Source organism: Delphinus delphis, chromosome 5 (genome assembly GCF_949987515.2).
Source record: "Delphinus delphis chromosome 5, mDelDel1.2, whole genome shotgun sequence".
NCBI classification, from domain to species: Eukaryota; Metazoa; Chordata; class Mammalia; order Artiodactyla; family Delphinidae; genus Delphinus; species Delphinus delphis.
In genome coordinates, this window is record NC_082687.1 from 51,009,438 (window position 1) to 51,032,082 (window position 22,645).

Below are 22,645 nucleotides of genomic sequence, written 5' to 3' on the forward strand. Positions count from 1 at the left end.
AAGGGAAATGATCATACCTAAACATGTATGATAATGAACGAAGACAACAAAGAAACTGAAGAAGTTTGGTAAGTATTCTTAAGCCAAATTGGGAGTTTCTTTCCATTTTGTTTAAAGTCCTAAGATAGTTTACCAAACCAAGTGGTAGAAGTCTTAAAAATCAGCCTCTGAAAACAAAATAGCATTTACTGTAAACGATAAATTGGGCCAAACGTTCAAACAGGAATGTAGTCCTACTCCAGAGATCTCACATCTGGTGTCTCCACCCATACAGAGAGATCAGAGCTAAACATGAGTAGCTCATCAGAAAATGCTGAGTAGTCACAGTTGTTTTTACAAAGTCCATGCATTAAAGGCAAACATATTACTCATGTCGGTCCCCACTCAGAGCCTAGGTGCTTACTTCTTTAAGAACAATGTTAATAACTGGATTTCTGGATTCCTAGGTCACAGCAGGTTAGAAGCATTAGAATAAGTAGGGAGACCTTTCTAGAGAGAGTAATGCTAACAGCAGTAAGAAGCAATAGATGCCAGTGAAATAAAAGGCAGAAAAAACCACCCACAGTAATCTGGGAATATTTAAGCTCAGAAGCTAGAAGCTCTATCAACTTCAATAGCCGACCCCCACCAAAGTAGCACCGTTATAACTCAGTACAGAATTGCCAATGTTGATAATTATGATATTCAGTCATCATAAAGGGCTAAATGTGTTCAATTACATCCTCCACTTAAGAAAGCTTAGAACTGTACAATATACAAAAGGTTTGCAAAATATCTGTTTAGACATATATAAAAAGTTTGGTATTGGGTTGGCCATAAAGGTCGATTGGGCTTTTCCATAAGATGTTATGGAACCAACCCTATACTTTAAGGGATTGAGTTATCTAGAAAATTCATTTATATGGTAACTCTTTCCCAGTGATATCAGATAAACACTTTTTACAAAACAGTAACATGGTCTAAAAATAATGGTATATTTAATATAGTAGAACACTTAAATATAGTACAAATCATTAGTATGTAAAAACAAGACGTCGAATTAGACTGTTTATTGAAGTCTCTAAACAGATGTGGGTGGCGGTGAAGCCAAGCAGTGTTTGTAGGAGAAGGGACATAGCCCCTCCCATAACCTTTGCCATTCACTCAATTGTGCCTGGAGCCTCAGTGAAAACGGTGCACTTAACATATGCAAATGCTCACAGCTACCAAGTGGTCCTCTGGAGGCAGCCCCCCCCCCCCCCCCCCCCCCCCGCCATGACACATGACATGCTCTCTGGGAATATTTCATAAATCCAGTAAGATTAACCTTCCGATTAGATTCCAATATGTAGGAGCTTTCCTCTTTAACTCGTTCCATATCTTCTTGCAGGGTAATAATCCTGTTGTTTGCAACTGCAAGCTGTTGATAAAATTTTAAAAATAATCGTTATCTTTCTTTCACTAAACACAGGATAAGATAATTCATGATCTGCTAGGACATGATTTTCAGGCTTAGCTATTCTTAGAAGGAAAGAAAGCTATCTATAGCCCCATAAAAATGTTCTTATAGGGAACTTAGGAAAAATGTCTTTAAAGATAAAAATAAAAAATATCTCCTATTACTGCTTTTAGTGTAAACATTTTTTCAGTACCACAATGTTATCTTACAATTATTTACCTCAAGGGTCTCCTCATGGATAACTTGTAATTATATTTAGTTATAAAATCTATTTCTGGACTTCCCTGCTGGCACAGTGGTTGAGAATCCGCCTGCCAATGCAGAGGACATGGGTTCGAGCCCTGGTCCAGGAAGAGACCACATGCTGCGGAGCAACAAGCCTGTGCGCCATAACTACTAAGCCTGCACTCTAGAGCCCACGAGCCACAACTACTTAAGCCCACTCGCCTAGAGCCCGCGCTCCACAACAAGAGAAGCCACTGCAATGAGAAGCCCATGCACCACAACGAAGAGTAGCCACAACTAGAGAAAGCCCGTACACAGCAATGAACACCCATCGCAGCCAAAAAAAAATTTTAAAAACCTATTTCTTTTTTTTTTTAACATCTTTATTGGAGTATAATTGCTTTACGGTGTGTTAGTTTCTGCTTTAAAACGAAGTGAATCAGCTATACATATAAATATATCCCCATATCTCCTCCTTCTTGCGTCTTCCTCCCCCCTCCCTATGCCACCGCTCTAGATGGTCACAAAGCACCGAGTTGATCTCCCTGTGCTTCGCAGCCGCTTCCCACTAGCCATCTATTTTACATTTCGTAGTGTATATAAGTCCATGTCACTCTCTCACTTCCTCCCAGCTTACCCTTCCCCCTCCCTGTGTCCTCAAGTCCATTCTCTACGACTGCGTCTTTATTCCTGTCCTGCCCCTAGGTTCTTCAGAACCTTTTTTTTTTTTTGATTCCATATATATGTGTTAGCATGCGGTATTTATTTTTCTCTTTCTGACTTACTTCACTCTGTATGACAGTCTCTAGGTCCATCCACCTCACTACAAATAACTCAATTTCGTTTCTTTTTATGGCTGAGTAATATTCCACTGTATATACAGGCCACATCTTCTTTATGCATTCATCTGTCGATGGACACTTAGGTTGCTTCCATATCCTGGCTATTGTAAATAGAGCTGCAATGAACATTGTGGTACATGACTCTTTCTGAATTATGGTTTTCTCAGGGTATATGCACAGGAGTGGGATTGCTGGGTTGTATGGTAGTTCTAATTTCAGTTTTTTAAGGAACCTCCATACTGTTCTCCATAATGGCTGTATCAACTTACATTCCCACCAACAGTGCAAGAGGGTTCCCTTTTCTCCACACCCTCTCTAGCCTTTATTCTTTGTAGATTTTTTGAGGATGGCCATTCTGACTGGTGTGAGGGTGATACCTCCTTGTAGTTTTGATATTCATTTCTCTAATGATTAGTGATGTTGAGCATCTTTTCATGTGTTTGTTGGCAATCTGTATATCTTCTTTGGAGAAATGTCTACCTAGGTCTTCTGCCCATTTTTGGATTCGGTTGCTTGTTTTTTTAGATATTGAGCTGCATGAGCTGCTTGTATATTTTAGAGATTGATCCTTTGCCAGTTGCTTCATTTGCAAATATTTTCTCCCATTCTGAGGGCTGTCTTCTCATCTCGTTTATGGTTTCCTTTGCTGTGCAAAAGCTTTTAAGTTTCATTAGGTCTCATTTGTTTATTTTTGTTTTTATTTCCATTTCTCTAGGAGGTGGGTCAAAATGGATCTTACTGTGATGTACGTCACAGAGTGTTCTGCCTATGTTTTCCTCTAAGAGTTTTATAGATTCATAGTCTGTCTGGCCTTACATTTAGGTCTTTAATCCATTTTGAGTTTAGTTTTGTGTGTGGTGTTAGGGAGTGTTCTAATTTCATTCTTTTACATGTAGCTGTCCAGTTTTCCCAGCACCACTTATTGAAGAGGCTGTCTTTTCTCCATTGTATATTCTTACCTCCTTTATCAAAAGTAAGGTGACCATATGTGGGTGGGTTTATCTCTGGGCTTTCTCTCCAGTTCCATTGATCTATATTTCCATTTTTGTGCCAGTACCATACCGTCTTGATTACTGTAGCACTGTCGTATAGTCTGAAGTCCGGGAGCCTGATTCCTCCAGCTCCGTTTTTCTATCTCAAGGTTGCTTTGGCTATTTGGGGTCTTTTGTGTTTCCATACAAATTGTGAAATTTTTTGTTCTAGTTCTGTGAAAAATGCCATTGGTAGTTTGATAGGGATTGCATTGACTCTGTAGATTGCTTTGGGTTGTATAGTCATTTTCACAATGTTGACTCTTCCAATCCAAGAACATGGTATATTTCTCCATCTGTTTGTATCATCTTTAATTTCTTTCATCAGTGTCTTATAGTTTTCTGCATACAGGTCTTTTGTCTCCTTAGGTAGGTTTATTCCTAGGTATTTTATTCTTTTTGTTGCAGTGGTAAATGGGAGTGTTTCTTTAATTTCTCTTTCAGATTTTTCATCATTAGTGCATAGGAATGCAAGAGATTTCTGTGCATTAATTTTGTATGCCTCTACTTTACCAAATTCATTGATTAGCTCTAGTAGTTTTCTGGTAGCATAATCTTTAGGATTCTCTATGTATAGTGTCATGTCATCTGCAAACAGTGACAGCTTTACTTCTTCTTTTCTGATTTGGATTCCTTTTATTTCTTTTTCTTCTCTGATTGCTGTGGCTAAAACTTCCAAAACTATGTTGAATAATAGTGGTGAGAGTGGACAACATTGTCTTGTTCCTGATCTTAGAGGAAATGGTTTCAGTTTTTCACCACTGAGAATGATGTTGGCTGTGAGTCTGTCATATATGGCCTTTATTATGTTGAGGTAAGTTAGTTCCCTCTATGCCTACTTTCTGGAGGGTTTTTGTCATAAATTGGTGTTGAATTTTGTTGAAAGCTTTTTCTGCATCTTTTGAGCTGATCATATGGGTTTTATCCTTCAATTTGTTAATATGGTTTATCACATTGATTGATTTGCGTATACTGCAGAATCCTTGCATTCCTGGGAAAAACCCCACTTGATCATGGTGTATGATTCCTTTTAATGTGCTCTTGGATTCTGTTTGCTAGTATTTTGTTGAGGATTTTTGCATCTATGTTCATCAGTGATATTGGCCTGTAGTTTTCTTTCTTTGTGACATCTTTGCCTGGTTTTGGTATCAGGGTGATGGTGGCCTTGTAGAATGAGTTTGGGAGCGTGCCAACCTCTGCTATATTTTGGAAGATTTTGAGAAGGATAGCTGTTAGCTCTTCTCTAAATGTTTGATAGAATTCGGCTGTGAAGCCATCTGTTCCTGGGCTTTTGTTTGGTGGAAGATTTTTAATCACAGTCTCAATTTCAGTGCTTGTTGACTGGTCTGTTTATATTTTCTATTTCGTCCTGGTTCAGTCTTCGAAGGTTGTGCTTTTCTAAGAATTTGTGCACTTCTTCCAGGTTGTCCACTTTATTGGCATATAGTTGCCTGTAGTAACCTCTCATGATCCTTTGTATTTCTGTGGTGTCAGTTGTTACTTCTCCTTTTTCATTTCTAATTCTATTGATTTGAGTCTTCTCCCTTTTTTTCTTGATGAGTCTGGCTAATGGTTTATCAATTTTGTTTATCTTCTCAAAGAACCAGCTTTTAGTTTTATTGATCTTTGCTACTGTTTCCTTCATTTCTTTTTCATTTATTTCTGATCTGATCTTTATGCTTTCTTTCCTTCTGCTAACTTTGGGGTTTTTTTTTTTTCTTCTTTCTCTAACTGATTTAGGTGTAAGGTTAGGTTGTTTATTTGAGACATTTCTTGTTTCTTGAGGTAGGACTGTATTGCTATAAACTTCCCTCCTAGAAATGCTTTTGCGGCATCCCATAGGTTTGGGGTCATCTTGTTTTCATTGTCATTTGTTTCTAGGTATTTTTTATTTCCTCTTTGATTTCTTCAATGATCTCTTGTTTATTAAGTAGTATATTGTTTAGCCTCCATGTGTTTGTATTTTTTACAGATTTTTTCCTGTAATTTATATCTAGCTTCATAGCATTGTGGTTGGAAAAGATACTTGATAGAATTTCAATTTTCTTAAATTTAAATTTCCCAAGGCTTGATTTGTGACCCAAGATATGATCTATCCTGGAGAATGTTTCATGAGCACTTGAGAAGAAAGTGTATTCTGTTGTTTTTGGGTGGAATGTCCTACAAATATCAATTAAGGCCATCTTGTTTAATGTACCATTTAAAGCTTGCGTTTCCTTATTTATTTTCATTTTGGATGATCTGTCCATTGGTGAAAGCGGGGTGTTAAAGTCCCCTACTATGACTGTGACTGTTACTGTTGATTTCCCCCTTTATGGCTGATAGCATTTGTCTTATATATTGAGGTCCTCCTATTTTGGGTGCATAAATATTTACAGTTGTTATATCTTCTTCTTGGATTGATCCCTTGATCATTATGCTTGTCTCTTGTAATAGTCTTTATTTTAAAGTCTACTTTGTCTGACATGAGAATTGCTACCCCAGCTTTCTTTTGATTTCCATTTGCATGGAATATCTTTTTCCATCCCCTCACTTTCAGTCTGTATGTGTCCCTAGGTCTGAAGTGGGTTTCCTGTAGACACGACATATATGGATCTTGTTTTTGTATCCATTCAGCCAGTCTGTCTTTTGGTGGGAGCATTTAATCCATTTACATTTAAGGTAATTATTGATATGTATGTTCCTATTACCATTTTCTTAATTATTTGGGGTTTGCTATTGTAGGTCTTTTCCTTCTCTTGTGTTTCCTGCCTAGAGAAGTTCCTTTAGCATTTGTTGTAAAGCTGGTTTGGTGGTGCTGAATTCTCTTAGCTTTTGCTTGTCTGTAAAGATTTTAATTTCTCCGCTGAATCTGAATGAGATCCTTGCTGGGTAGAGTAATCTTGTTTGTAGGTTCTTCCCTTTCATCACTTTAAATATGTCTTGCTACTCCCTTCTGGCTTGCAGAGTTTCTGCTGAAAGATCTGCTGTTAACCTTATGGGGATTCCCCTGTATGTTATTTGTTGTTTTTCCCTTGCTGCTTTTAATATTTGTTCTTTGTATTTAATTTTTGATAGTTTGATTAATATGTGTCTTGGCATGTTTCTCCTTGGATTTATCCTGTATGGGACTCTCTGCGCTTCCTAAACTTATTTCCTTTCCCATATTAGGGAAGTTTTCAACTATAATCTCTTCACATATTTTCTTCTTCTCTTCTTCTTCTGGGACCCCTGTAATTCGAATGTTGGTGCGTTTAATGTTGTCCCGGAGGTCTCTAAGACTGTCCTCAATTCTTTTCATTCTTTTTTCTTTATTCTGTTCTGCAGTAGTTATTTCCACTATTTTATCTTCCAGGTCACTTATCGGTTCTTCTGCCTCAGTTATTCTACTTTTGATTCTTTCTAGAGAATTTTAAATTTCACTTATTGTGCTGTTCATCAGTTTGTTTGCTCTTTAGTTCTTCTAGGTCCTTGTTAAACGTTTCTTGTATTTTCTTCATTCTATTTCCAAGATTTTGGATCACCTTTACTATCATTACTGTGAGTTCTTTTTCAGGTAGCATGCCTATTTTCTCTGCATTTATTTCGTCTGGTGGGTTTTTTCCTTGTTCCTTCATCTGCTGTGTGTTTCTCTGTCTTCTTATTTTGCTTAACTTACTGTGTTTGGGGTCTCCTTTTCACAGGCTGCAGGTTCGTACTTCCCATTGTTTTTGGTGTCTGCCCCCAGTGGGTGAGGTTGGTTCAGTGGGTTGTGTAGGCTTCCTGGAGGAGGGGACTAGTGCCTGTGTTCTGGTGGATGAGGCTGGATCTTGTCTTTCTGGTGGGCAGGACTGTGCCTGGTGGTGTGTTTTGGGGTGTCTGTGACCTTACTATGATTTTAGGCAGCCTCTCTGCTAATGGTGAGGTTGTGTTCCTGTCTTGCTAGTTGTTTGGCTTAGGGTGTCCAGCACTGTAGCTTGCTGGTTGTTGAGTGGAGCTGGGTCTTAGCGTTGAGATGGAGATCTCTGGGAGAGCTTTCGCCGTTTGATATTACATGGAGCTGGGAGGTCTCTGGTGGATAATGTCCTGAACTTGGCTCTCCTGCCTCAGAGGCACAGGCCTGACACCTGGCCGGAGCACCAAGACCCTGTCAGCCACATGGGTTTTGGTAAGTCTGAGGTCTTCTGCCAGCATTCGGTAGGTGTTCTGTAGGAGTTGTTCCACACATAGATGTATTTCTGATGTATTTGTGGGGAGGGAGGTGATCTCCACATCTTACTCCTCCACCATCTTGAAGGTCTCCTGAAAAAAAACTATTTCTAAAATGTATAAGAGGTCACCTCATGCCTTGGGACCCATCTTACAAACCCTCCATAAAACCTTTAACAGATAATTTTTTTTAAAATGTTCAACTTTCTTTTTAAAGATTTATTTATTATTTATTTATGTATTTAGTTTATTGTAGGCTGCGTTGGGTCTTACTTGTGGCATGCGGGATCTTTCATTGTGGCGTGCGGGCTCTTTGTTGTAGTGTGTGGGTTTCTCTTCTTTAGTAGTGGCACCCAGGCTCCAGAGCGTGTGGGCTCTGTAGTTTCTGCGGCACATGGGCACTAGTTGAGGCACGCGGGCTTAGCTGTCCCACGGCATGTGGGATCTTAGATCCCTGGTCAGGGATCAAACCCGCATTCCCTGCATTGTAAGGTGGATTCTTTACCACTGGACCACCAGGGAAGTCCCTACATATAATTTTTAAGAGAGTAAGGAATGGATTCCAAAGTTCTCACTCTAAAAGATGCCATTAAGCATTAAAGAGATTTTTCTTTTCAGCACCTACAAAGACAAGGTAATGTTATTGGCAGTGTATCTCTAGGGGAAATGTTTATAACCCTATTTCACTGGAGGGAAGAGTATGGTGGAAACGCTCTCCTCTGTACCTACTGAGCTCAGTTCCCACAGAGAGTGGGAAGGTGCCTGAAGGAGGCTAGGAAAGGAACTGAGCAGACTCCTCTCAGCCAGGCTAGTCTCCCTTTTCGTCATCTCTGCTTGGTTCCTGTTCTACTATGTAAGTACAGAGGAGCCAAGCTCAGGCAAGCTTTCTAGAGGCAGGTATGGCAGCCCATTTCTCTCTCTGCTCTGTGGGCCTAAAATGCGTAAAGAAGTAACTCTGGGCAGACGGGTCTGCTCTCTAGATCCAAGCGCACCTCGGACTGCTTCTTCCAAGGTCTCATCATCAGAGAAAATATTACAAGTGACGACTGCAGATCCAAGTGCACTTTCTAAGTCAGCTTTACCAACATAAAGTGGATGTTTATTTACCTTCATCTGCTCATTTCTTCTCATTTTGTCATATTGGTTCAGAACTCAGGAGGGGAAAAGAGGCCTTTTTTGTTTTGTTTTGTTTTTTACTGGTCCCTTTAAATCCAAAATAGATGGAAATGAGAGAGGGCAGAACTTATTAGCCTTGTCTGCTCTTTATAAAGTCTACACACAGTGCTTTCCTATCTCTAAAAGTTCAAAGCTTTAAGAAAATAAATCTTACTGGTAAGATAAATAAGTAAACGAATAAATTAATATTGTTGGTAAGATAAGTTTAGGCCAAGAACACAAGTCCTGTGACTGAGGGAATAAAATTTATATTTACTGAGTGCTTATGATGTGTCAGGCACTAGTCTAGTCCCTTATGCATTAAATCATTTAATTTGTACAAAAATCTTCTTCTTCTTCTTCTTCTTATCCCCATTCTACAGATAAGTAAACCAAAGAACAGGAGCTCAAGTAACTGGCCCAGGATCAGAAAGCTAGCAAGCGCCAGACCTGGGACACAAATTCAAGTCTAGCTCTGGAGAGCAGGCTTAATTAATATGCCACACTGCCTCAATATAACAGCAGTAGAATCACAGTAGAAAACTGCTCTGCAGAATGTTTCCAAAGCCTTGTGGCATAAAATTCTAAGGGTCATATCAATAAATTAAAGTTTTAATATAATTTAAGAATCTACATCCAAAAATAAAGCCCCCAGAACTGAGTAATATGGAAGGTGTTTTAAAGTCATAACAATGAACAATGATTTTTTCCTTCTGAAAAAAATCTGATTAGATAGCGTTTCCTGACTAGTGCTTTAACTTGCTTATTTTAGACCAAAAATTTTTTTTGAAGTATAGACGATTTACAATATTATATTAGTTTCAGGTGTACAACATAGTGATTCAATATTTTTATAGATTATACTTTATATATATAAAATCTATATATAAAATATGTAGATTATATACTTTTATATATTATAACCTTAAAGTTATTATAAAATATTGGCTATATTCCCTATACTATACAATATATTCTTGTAGCTTATTTATTTTATACATAATAATTTGTACCTCTTAATCCCCTACCCCTATCTTGCCCCTCCCCACTGTTAACCACTAGTTTGTTCTCTATATCTGTGAGTCTGTTTCTGTTTTGTTTTATATTCATTTGTTTGTTTCATTTTTTAGATTCCACATTTAAATAAGATACAGTATTTGTCTTTCTCTCTCAGATTTATTTCACTAAGCACAATACCTTCCAGGTCCATCTATGTTGTTGTACTTAACCAAATTTTTCTCACTGTATGTAATAGGATAGTTATAATTTGAGAAAGGGAAGATAAAGTCTTTGCCACCTAAAAAATTTTATTTAAGGTTTCTCATAGAAACGTCTAATGCTACTGAAGAAAAAAATATGTCGCTTAGCCGTTGGTAAGTTCGGGGAAAAAAAATTAATCAGAAGTAAAATATGAGGTTATTTTTCCATTCTAATTTTAGGGACTTTTCTAAGAGTTTTCACATGTATATTCTTACTTGATCTTCAGGGTAATTGTGAGCTAAAAGGGGAAACACTCTAATTTGCCAGTTAGGGAACTGGGCCTCTTGGAGGTCAAGTGACTTACTTGCTCAGGAGCACATGACATGTAAACTGCTATACCAAGCACTCTTCTAACTGATTTTACTTGCATTACTTCATTACTCCTTTCAACAACCCCATGTGCTAGGTATGGAGTTATTATTATAGATAAAGAAATGGAGGCAATGAAAGAGTAAATAATAGGGTCATATTTGTTATTTCATTGTCAACTGCAACCACATCTTTGCTAGGCTAACATCCCCACAGTTTACTGTTAGTTCATTATTAGTACTGGTCTCCTGACCCGTGTTCTTTATGTCATCTACCCCATCACCCCAAGGAGAAAATAAAACCCTTGAAGGCAGGAACTTGCCAATCTGGCACACATAAATCAATGCCTGGCAGATATAAATCTTTGTCTAGCTCTGGCACATACGTAGTACCCAAATTGTTTGATGAATGAATAAATGATGAATATCACGCTACCTGCTAAACATTAACTCTAGGCTAGCCCAGACAAAACATTCACAAAAGAAAGCAAAATATTTGATCAGCCCAGGTTCTATGACTTCATATTCCAACTGGATAACTGAGACCCCTCAGATAAGCCAGCTGGCCATTCCTGGTCAGAACAAGGAGTCCTATAGTAGATATTATCTGAAAAGTCAAGTCCTTTATTTCCAGGCTCCAGAGAAATTATTTTCCACTAATACACTCTACTAAATTCTATAAGTAAATCAGAAAACTTCCAAAACACTTACCTCCTCTGTCAGTTTAGTGTTGGATTTTTCTAACGCATCCACTTTTGCCTGAAGGTTGTTTACAGTAGCACTATCAAGAGAAGAAAAAACATAATATAGTCTCTTTTGATAAACAGAGCAATATCCTGTACTTTCTTTTAAAATACTCATTATACTTTCATTGTTTACTGTCCATAATTCTTGACAGACTTGTAGGCTCTAAGACAGCTTAGAAGGTGATGTGTGTCTTACCTGCTCCATTCTTGGCATGAAGTTTGTATTTGATAAGTATTTGTTGATGAAATAAAAGAGTTGATGCACTACACAGTAAACTTTACTTAAATAATAATAATAGTAATAGTAATAATAATAATGGGCTACATGAATTATGATGTGCTTGCCATACACCAAGCACTCTTCTGATTTTACTTGCATTATTTCATTACTCCTTTCAACAACCCCATGTGCTAGGTAGGGGGTTGTTATTATAGATAAAGAAATGGAGGCATTGAAAGAGTAAATAATAGGGTCATATTTGTATTTGTCAACTGTAACCACATCTTTGCTAGGTTAACATCTCCACAGTTTACTGTCAGTTCATTATTAGTACTCAGTCCCCAGAGAAAATGTACTTAAATTGTTCTTGAATTTTCTAGATGGAACCAAGACTATAATTTATATGGATACTGGTATAGTCACATTTTAGGTCTTACTTAAATTAAAATGATTATCTTTCATAAGAGAACTATAAATAAGGTAATTAATGGGTATATTAATTCTTCTGAATTATTCAACAGTTTTTAGACCATCAATACACTTGAGAATACCAATAAATTTTGGATAGCTCTCCTCAGGAAAGAAGAGATTGTTTTATAACCTGGTCATGAAAAATACTTGGTGAGTACTTGGTAAATTAATGGTAGTGATGGTGGAAAAAGGGTAAATTAATACTATCAATCCAGTGGATGAGAAGTGCAAGGGACCAACGAGATACAATTAAAGGTACTAAAGTGATGAGTGCTTTACCCAAGATTTAGTCCTGAAATATGTGGCTGGATCTACCGAACCAAGAAGACCTCCAATTTCAACTATGTCACAAACTTAAGAGTTCTTAACTGAATATATTTACATAATCACTAAAATTCTAATTACATACTGATTTTATATTGCTTTTCATTAAAGCTCACCGAACAGTTAAATGCCACATATCCAGTGTCTAGCTCAGTGCCTGGTAAGCAGTAATTCTATATATATTTGTTGAGTATTGTCTGAATTTATCCTAACTGCTCATCAGTTTACCTTTCCCTTCCCCCACACCAAAACCCCCAGTAAAGTAATAGTATTTATTCATTCTTTACTTCAGATGTCTGTTGAGTTCTTCTACATAGTTCTTCTGATCCAGAATTGCAGTAATCTGGCCATCTCTGAGGGAAAAAAAAAAAAATAGAAAAAAAGTAAATAATATTAGAAATACCAAGATGCCCCACCCCTAATCTTTTCATAAAACATAGAAAGGAAATTATGGCACAGACACACTGTATCAGAAGACAGACCTGATGTATAATCCCCTTGGCATATCAACAAGACACTTGGAGGTTTAAAATGGAAACCACCCCTGCATATTAATAAAGCTCTTGCTATAGCTTATATATCTTAATAACTTAGGTTATAGGTATAATGTACAATCTATTAGAGGCATTTAAAGAATAAAAAGTTTCTTCTCACAACTGATAGATTTTTATTTTAGCTTTGTTAGTATTATTTATCATAACAATTTTCCATTTGTCATAGTAATTGAATTAAGCTTATTTGGGTGAAATAATTATTGTTCTCAAAGGCTATATATTTATTTGCCTTTAACTGCTGTTTGGCTTCAAAGTGAATGGTATAAAAGGCTTTCACAAAGATCAGGTGTTTATTATTACATGAGTAAATTAAGTGTGGAAAAAGAAGGTTCACTTCTGGGACCAGATAATCTAGAATAGGTGAAAGTTAAACAGACAGACTTTTCAACTGAAAAACAAAATTCAAGGCCACATACCTCTATGACTACTAAAAGGACAAGCAATATAATCTTAGCTCAATGCCTAAGGTTAAAAACTTCAGACTAATTATGCTTTCAACTGCTAAATTTATAAAGGTAAAAGGTGAGTTTCTGATCGCTAATTTCCAAGTACCATATGAATATTTTTAAAACTTTAAATTTTGAAATTATTTTAGATTTACAGAAGTTGTAAAAGTAGTGCCCAGTTCCCATACACTCAGCTCCCCCTAACATTAGCATTTTACATAATCCCATGATGCACAGGTAATAGTGCAAATTTTAAGCAAACCGACAATGCAATCCTTCTGGTCAAGAAAACCATGTTTCCAAACATTACTTTTAAGAGATGAAGCATTTGATTCCTTTTATAAAAATTTTTATTTTGTTTGCCCCTGAGCCACATAGTAGGAAAATCTACTTAACTAAAATCCCTTTTAGGGTTTAGCAGGCATAATTGTCAGATATTTTTGACAAGATTCTATTAAAGCTATCTCATCAGAAATTCTTTCAGCACATCTGTTAAAGCAGTACTGTTGTAAACTTTAAATACTATCAAAGAACATTAAAGAAAAAAGAAAACTAATTTTCTTTGTACATACCCTTCACTACCTTTACTGCTGTTCCCATCCTTGAGATACATTGAAAAATCTATAACTCCAACCTACAGAGAGAATGTTCAGAATTCAATATAAAATTAGATACTTTTCCCAAGGCATAACACAATGTCTCTTTTTAGGTACTCAAAATAGTATTACGGTCATGACAACTACTAGAAATTTTTAATAAAAATTTAATGTTTTATTATAATCAAGAATTGACGGTTGTAAAGCAATTATACCCCAATAAAGATGTTAAAAAAAAAAAATTGACGGGACTTCCCTGGTGGCGCAGTGGTTAAGAATCCGCCTGCCAATTCAGGGGACACGGGTTCGATTCCTGGTCCGGGAAGATCCCACATGCCGCGGAGCAACTAAGCCTGTGTGTCACAACTTCTGAGCCTGTGCTCTACAGCCTGTAAGCCACAACTACTGAGCCTGTGTGCTGCAACTACTGAAGCCCACGCGCCTAGATCCCACGCTCCACAACAAGAGAAGCGACAGCAATGAGAAGCCCGTACACTGCAACGAAGAGTAGCCCCTGCTCGCCACAGCTAGAGAAAGCCCGTGCGCAGCAACGAAGACCCAACGTAGCCAACAAAAGAGAAGAAAAAAAAAGTTGGAAAAGGTAACTTAAAAAAAAAAATGCTCCTCCTTAAAAAAAAAAAAAGAATTGGCAAGGGTTGTAAATAAAGAACCAAGATTAAGTCAGTAGGACATGGCTAAGAAAGTCAACTGAATACTTAATATAAATTAAGGTTTAACATTTCTTTCTCTCTTGCTTATTTAAAATATTCTGCTACTAAACCCCTGTGTATATATTTTGGCTTATATGTGTGTACATATATTAGGTTGGCCAAAAAGTTTGTTTGGGTTTTTCCATAAGATGCTACGGCAAACACATATACATATGTTTGCTGCTGAACCACACAGCACACAGCATATATATATATATTTTACCCTGTGCAAAATATTTTTAACAGGGATCACAGTTAAGACAAGAATTTGAAAAACATTCATTATGCATAAATAAGCCAAGCTGGAAGGAAAAACAAACAGATTTTTTTATATTCACATCAAAAATAAAGAAAATCCTATTTATGACTCATAGAAGTTCCCCTAATTTGGTTGGTATAATCTGATCAATCCAAATTCTGAGATAACAGAACTCAGAGTGACACACTAGGTAACCAAGTATCTTCCTCATACCTGAGAGTCCAAATCTTCTCCTTTCATACAGAAATTGGCATCAATGACATTCAGACCCACCAACAGACCAGCAATTATGGCTCCCTCTTCTTCCATCATGAGGGCATTGGGTTCATAGAATTCACTGTAAGAGAAATCCATGAAACAGTCTACTGTAATAAAACCTCAAGAATCCAATGATGTAACCATGAGACAAGGAGAAAAGCACTTGCCTCGTGGTTAAATATGGTCATCTATAATAACAGCAAAAAAGTAAAAACAAGGATTACTTGGATACTTTATTTTAGATAATAGGGATATGAACAGACTCTAGATAATAGACAGTCCAGCTGAAAGAAAAGTGATTAGAATGGTATTTTCACTGAAGTGAGCATTCATGCTTCTGCCACATATCTGTATTTGTAACGCACCAGGGGATAATTTTTCAATCTTTCATGCGTCTTAAAAAAACCGATTATTTTGTTTTTAAAAAATTGCCTTTTTCCTGATCCGCTTTATTTTTTAAATTTAATTTTATATATATTTAAAATTGTTTTATTTTATATTGGAGTATAGTTGACTTACAATGTTATCTTAGTTTCAGGTATACAGCAAAGTGATTTAGTAATACATATACTATATTGTTGTATGCAATAGTAGTTCATTCACTTTCACCTCTGGACAGTATTCCATGGTAGGGATATACCACAATGGATTCATTCTATTTGCTGTTTCAGTTGTGCAGGCTACAGTGCTTTGCTGAACACTACTGCACATGGGTTTGGGTACATATACACATGCATTTCTGTTAGACATACCTAGGGTGTGAAAGTGCTGAGTCAAAGTAAGTGAAAATATGTATTAAAAAGTGTTCCCGGGCTTCCCTGGTGGCGCAGTGGTTGAGAGTCCACCTGCCAATGCAGGGGACACGGGTTCGTGCCCCGGTCCGGGAAGATCCCATGTGCCGCGGAGCGGCTGGGCCCGTGAGCCATGGCTGCTGAGCCTGCGCGTGAGCCTGTGCTCCGCAACGGGAAAGGCCGCAACAGCGAGAGGCCCGCATACCGCAAAAAAAAAAAAAAAAAAGTGTTCTGTCTAGTTCGTAAGACTGAATGCATTTACTCTAGTGCTCTGCTGGATGAAGAGCTAATTCTTCAGACCCCAATTGAATCATATAAATTTGTAGCCGCCTACAGCTTGAACACTAGACCCTACACCACTTTAAGGCTTGATCCTTGGAAAGTTGAGCCTTCCCCTTGTGGAAATAAATAAGCTCTCCAGAATGGTTACTGTTCTTCTTTCCCCTGATTTGTTTAATTTTCTTAGGCAAGAAAACAGCAATCAATGGCACACGCAGCTGCAGCAACATTAAAACAATGCTCCATGTTAGGATCTGCAGTGCAATTTTTTGTAAAAACTAGGATCTTGAAAAATTCAGCCATGTCTTTAAATTCTCGATTACTTATTCTTCTTACAATATTTCTCAGAGGCAGTCTGCTACACTTGAATTTCTTTTAGTAAATATTAATGACCTATAAAGTATATATTAAAAAGTACACAAATCATACAATACAGTGGAATGAGTTTTCACACAGAGAACACACCTATGTAACCAGCACTATATTAAAAATCAGTACATCATCAGAACCTCCAAAGCCACCTTGTGCTCCCTTCTACTCCGCATTTACTACCCCTACCCTGCCAATGGTAGCTCTTTCCTGACTTCTATCATGAAAGATAAATTGTGTACGTTTCTGAACTTTATATAAACGGAATAATGCAGAATGTATTTTTCATGTCTGGTTTCATTTGCCCAACATTACACTTGTGAGATTAATCCATATGGCTGTGTGTAGCTGCTATATGGTATTTCATTGTATGAGTATACCATAATTTACCTACCCATTCTACTGTGAATAGATACTTGGGGTCTATTACAAACATTTGGGGCTGGTACAAACATTGTAATAACTATGAACATTCTTGTTCATGTCTTTAGTTGGATATAACTATGCATTTTTTATTGGATATAACAACTAGAAGCAGAATCCTCGATCACAAGGAATGCTCATGATCAGCTTTACTAGAGGATGACAAACAGTTTTCTTAAATTTCTATACCAATTCACTCATCAGCAGGACATTAAAGTAACTTCACATCCTCACCAACACCTGCGATGACCTGTCTTTTTCATTTTACCCATTCTGGTGGTTGTGTGAGGTTATCACACTCTTGTTTTAACTTGAATTTACAACATGGCTAATGAAGTTAGGTATCTTTTAATATTTTTACTGGCCATTTCAATTTTCTTCTTCTGTGAGAGGCTTGTTCAAGTCCTTTACCCAATTCTGTCTTTGCTCGTCTGCCTTTTTCTTTTTGGACTGATGGAGTTCTTTATACACCATGAGTATGCATAATTTGTTGAATATATGTATTATGTATTGCAAATATCTCCTTTAGAGTTATCGGTTACCTCTCACTCTTAATCTCAAGAGTGACTTTTGACGGACAGAAGTTCTTCATTTTAATGTAACCAATTTAGCCATTTTCTCCTTTACAGGTAGAACTTTTTGTGTTTAAGAAATTTTTGTCTACTTTATGTTTCTTCTAAAAGCTTTATTGTTTTCTCATTCCCATTTGTACCTATGACCCAACTGGAAATTTTTTTGTGTGCTGTATTTGAATTTAATGTTACACGTCAACTTCCTGTCTTAGTGAGCCTGGGTATATGCTAAGGTGTCAAAAGCCTTCCCTGTTAAGTTTTGACCTGTCCTGCAAAGGACCATACATATGCCACAGAGACAGTGTGAACACACTTAATATAAAAACATCTGTTCTTGCGTATGTGTGTGTGTGATGTGGGAGAAGGTATTAGCTGAGCTACGTGAAATTGTCGTGAATCGAATGTTTCTGACCCCCCAAAATGATAAATTTATATGCTTCAGCCTCATATGATATAGAACATGGGGAGAAAAAGAAGGAAGCTCAACGAGAAGATCTTCATACCTGAGAAGTTCCTTTTTATTGATCAGAGCTTTCATATACTCTGAAAGTTTCTTTTGCATCAATGCCAAACGAAGCCAGGCTCTTCCTCTGCCTACTGGTGTCCTACAAAAACATAGAAACCAACTAAAAGTAGCAGAGCTAGAGGCCACAGTGGGACAGGTCCATTTACTCCCGCTAACGGGCCCCCCCAGTGTAAGGTGCACAGGACGTGCCCCTCACAGCCTCTCCCACCACACTCCTGTGGGAGGACTTCTGTGTGGGCCAGTGGGAGCCAGGGGTGTGTTTGGGACAAATGCTCTCGTGAGGAATTAATTACTGAATGAGACTATGATTTGAAGATAAGACCTCTGGAAGGCCAAACTGAAAATGCTCCATCAGACTAGTTTTGGTAAATCCTCATAAATTTAGTGAGGATCATGTAAGGACCCGAATAACAATAATCAGGACACAGGCCACTTAGACCTCTACTTGATTACAATTAGACCAATCTAATTTGGGAAGGTGATTACCACTCTTTTTCAAGTCCCAAGGAGGTTCCGGGTGTCAGATCCTGAGGCTCACTTGACAACTGTTTTAATCTTGGTTCTCATCAAACACATTGTTTGTCTTAAGTCCAACACGCCACCTCCCTAGATCTAACTTCTTGAGACTCACTAGCTGATACCCACAAGTGTTTTTAAAAAAAAGAGAACATTTGGTATTTTAACATGAAGACAACCTTTCTTAGATTAAGAATAATTATCCCTCACACTTCTCATTATTCTATGCTACCAGTTCTCTCGTAACATCACTTATTCATAACAGCATTTTGCATTCTGGACTGTCATGAAATAAATTATTATGATCACCGTTGTCTTTAGTCTCATTCCTAAAGGAGGTAGTTAAGAAGAATGTTTTCCCTGACACACAGAATTGAACCTTAAACTTACTTAAGTCCTGGAAGGTCTTTAACACTTGCTGTTATCTCTGCAGCTTCTGGAACAAGCTTTTCTACCAGTTCTAGAGGGCCCCAGAAGGATTTATTTTGTCCAAGAAAAGTTTTCTTAGCTAAGGCGATAAAAACAAAGCAATATTTTAACATCTTTCACAACATAAACACACTCTCAACACACACATACCCTCTCCCATCTATTCAGTGCGCTTTTCCGGGAATTAATCCCAGGTTATCAGACAGTTCTAAAATTATTCATGCTTTCATAATAGATAACATTTCATAAAAATCAAAAATCCCCTACTTTCCAAGACTCAGTCCTTCCTCTTTCAGGAAGAATTTATGGACTAGCTGTATAATAACGATAAAATATTTTAACAATATCATGCTTAAAGCCGTGTGGTATTAGTGAAGAAAACAGTCCAGGGGAAAAGAATATGTAATCCAAGAACAGGTTATCAAAGATTGGAGCAGGAGGAGGAAAAGAAGCCAAGGTGAACAAGACCAGGTCCTGTCCTCAAAAGCTCACAGTTGGGCTTCCCTGGGCTTCCCAGAGCCATGGCCACTGGGCCTGCGCAACCGGAGCCTGTGCTCCGCAGCGGGAGAGGCCAAAACAGTGAGAGGCCCGTGTACCGCAAAAAAACAAAAGAAAAAGACTCTTATTCTTTGGCTCCACCAGGAATGCTTCTCTTCTGGAGCATGTATTGCTAGGAAACAGGTGTGTGCACATTTGTATTTGGAGGCCACGGTCTACCTTTCAAGCCGTGTTTCAGGCAGTGCTCCATCACCACAAAGAACTGCTGGAGCGGTGCGTAGTCAGAGTCCAGAGTTCTCCCTAGGTTCAGAGCAGATTCAATCAAGCCCTTGATACTCAGCTTGGCCATGTTCATCAGGTTCATGCGTTCGTTAGCCATGAGATAATTAGGATCTGCAGCCAAAGGAGAAAAGGATGAAGCCTGGTTACTGGATATAGCGCATTAAAATATTCAGTATAAGTTCACTGTGTTGACATTTGCATTGATGGCACAAAAGCAATAGCGGGTAAGACTGTTGGTGTCTTGGCAAGAATCAAGGCCTTGGCACCAAATTATACTATTAGTTGTTGTATTCTTCCCCACCATGTGCTTTCCTTTTTTTTTTTTTAAAAAAAGATGCCAGTCTCCCTTAGGAATATTCTTGGTGAAACAGTAAAAAATGTATTTATTTTATAAAATTTTGAGCCTTGAGTACAGTCTTTTAATATTCTCACCACTGCCTCTGTTACCAGCCTAACTTGGGTCCGTCACAACTCAGTACTGCACAGTCTTCACACTGGGCTGCTTCCACCCTTGCCCTGCCTCACCCATTCTCTACAGCTTGTGAAGCGCTCTAAAAAATAAAGCTGGGCTTCCCTGGTGGCGCAGTGGTTGAGAGTCCGCCTGCCGATGCGGGGGACGCGGGTTCGTGCCCGGTCCGGGAAGATCCCACATGCCGCGGAGCGGCTGGGCCCGTGAGCCATGGCCGCTGAGCCTGCGCGTCCGGAGCCTGTGCTCTGCAACGGGAGAGGCCACAACAGTGAGAGGCCCACGTACCGCAAAAAAAATAAAATAAAATAAAAAAATAAAGCCAATGTAGAGAAAAAGGACAAAGTGCTTAAACTTTGTTCCAAATACGCTATGTGCATTATTAGTATTTATACTAGTTAGCATTATTATTTAAACTATGCATTACTAAATGACTAAAAATAATTAACATTATTAGTATAATGAAGTATTAGAACTTAATCAACTCCCCGATTTTTTAAGACTTAACATAGAGCACGTGGCTCTCATCAACCAAATAAACTCCCTGAGGAAAGGGACTAAGTACCACATTTTACCTGACATCCTCCCAAAAGTTAAATGTGTTAAATTTCTATACGAATTGAAAAAGGCCTAGAGATCTATGAAATATTTTACCTTTTTTAGGAGGACTAAAAGTAGTACTAATAAAAGCCATGCTCCCATAATAGAAATAAGCTACAGCGCAAAGCAGAGATTATTTCATTCAAATTGTCCCAAGTAATTTTCTTCACACAGTGTTTTCATTTAGATATGCATTCACAGTTAAATGAAGCAGAATCAAATAGTCAAATTCTAAGCTCATCTTCTCCATTAAGTTTAAGGACTTGTAGGTTTACAGTGCCCACTATACAAATCTTGGTTTGTTGTAGTGTTCTCTGAGGTAATAATTTTAGAGGATACTTTATTAGGAAAGTCAGAATTGGTGTATGTTGCCACGAATTCTCTCTTGCACACCAACAAATGTTTTAGGGCCATGCCTCAAATCTGGCTCTCTCTGTTCATTGTAGGTCAACTTGACAAGAATGGAATAAACCCACAAGGGACATTGAAATACACAAAAAACTACCCCCTGACAAACTGCCATGAAGAACAACTTTATCAGATATTAATTTCCAACATTATTATCAGCATTTATGTGCACTGTACTGTTTCCGACCTATAATCCCTGGGAGAAAGGAATAGGGCAGGGGTGTGTGGGTATGCATGAATGTTTGTGGAGAGCTCCTGGATTCTCCATTTAACGTAAGAAAATGTGGCTGAAGTTGGATTAACTGGCAGTCCATAAGGTACCACTCCCTCTGCCTTAAGTCTGTTGACCAATAATTCAGGGAGCTAATAACAAAATTAAGCAATGCTCCTAGTCAAAGTAAATAATCTAATTCCAACCTAGTGAGAACTAGTCACGTGGGAGAGCTGGATTTGGAATATGTACAAAACACGATGCTTTGAGGCATTTTTCCAGAAGTGGTGGTACTGGCTCTTCTACATTGCCTCATCTCGTTCTTGTCATCAGTAGCAGAAATGTTTAGGACATCTGGTCAGTGGCTGGGACGCATTAAACTACAGAAAGGTGAACTACTGCCTAGGGAAATTAAATTCCTGATACCTTAGACTCCATTAGTATGGTGCTATAACCTATTTGAACTAACCTGCATCAAACATAAACAACCCACCCATTCTTTAGAAAATATTACTCTCAGTCTTGGCATTACTAATATTTTGGGTCAGATAATTCTTTTTGTGGGGGGCTGTTCTGTGAATTAAATTTAGCAGCAACCCATGCCTTTACCCACTAGATGTCAGTAGCACGCTCTAGTCATGATAACCCCAAATATCTCCAGATATCGCCATAAGTCCCTGAAAGACATCTCTTACCTGTGGAGAACTACTACCCTAAACAAATGAAAGAAAGTCAAACGAAATTCAGCGTAATTTGACAACTAGACATAAGAGCTCAAAAGAATTTTTTGCTCATTATTAATTGTTTAATTAATGCAAAAGTTCAATGATTATTTAATGCTTACTATTATCAAAGTGGTGCGGCACGGCCAAAAAAAAAAAAAGATTTTGTGGAACTAATGTATGCTGTTTGTTTGGCTGGGGTTTTTTGGGCGCACCATGCGGCTTGCGGGATGTTAGCTGCCTGCCTAGGGATTGACCCATGCCCCCTGCAGTGGAAGTGTGGCGTCCTAACCACTGGACTGCCAGGAATTCCCTGTATGCTGTTAAAAAGGGAAGGGCTGCAGTGACCAAAAGAGAGCATGGGGGGACTTCTGAGGGGCAGGTAAATTTCTCCTTTTGATGGGGTGTTAGTTTTGTGAAATAGGTGAGTATGTGAAAATTCATTGAGCTGAGTACTTATAATATGTGACCTTTTTTATATATTTTACACTTTTAACTATAAAAAGCTTTAAAAAGTTCTGTTTTATTATATAGACCAGAAAA

At 37.9% G+C, this 22,645-nt stretch overlaps 1 protein-coding gene across 8 annotated transcripts in view; it reads right to left on the minus strand.

The window, feature by feature from the left end:
- Positions 1-22,645, minus strand: part of RUFY3 (RUN and FYVE domain containing 3) — an 84,346-nt gene that overhangs the window by 16,893 nt on the left and 44,808 nt on the right. For all 8 annotated transcript variants that reach the window (XR_009519545.1, XM_060012423.1, XM_060012422.1 and 5 more), the window contains 8 exons: positions 19,633-19,806; positions 18,877-18,994; positions 17,948-18,049; positions 14,966-15,089; positions 13,760-13,821; positions 12,475-12,540; positions 11,138-11,207; positions 1,307-1,399 (listed from right to left, as the gene is read on the minus strand). Coding sequence is in view for 7 of the 8 variants with exons in the window: in XM_060012423.1 (XP_059868406.1) it covers positions 1,307-1,399; positions 11,138-11,207; positions 12,475-12,540; positions 13,760-13,821; positions 14,966-15,089; positions 17,948-18,049; positions 18,877-18,994; positions 19,633-19,806 (809 nt within the window). In the remaining variant the exon portion in view is untranslated. The remainder of the gene's footprint in view (positions 1-1,306; positions 1,400-11,137; positions 11,208-12,474; positions 12,541-13,759; positions 13,822-14,965; positions 15,090-17,947; positions 18,050-18,876; positions 18,995-19,632; positions 19,807-22,645) is intronic.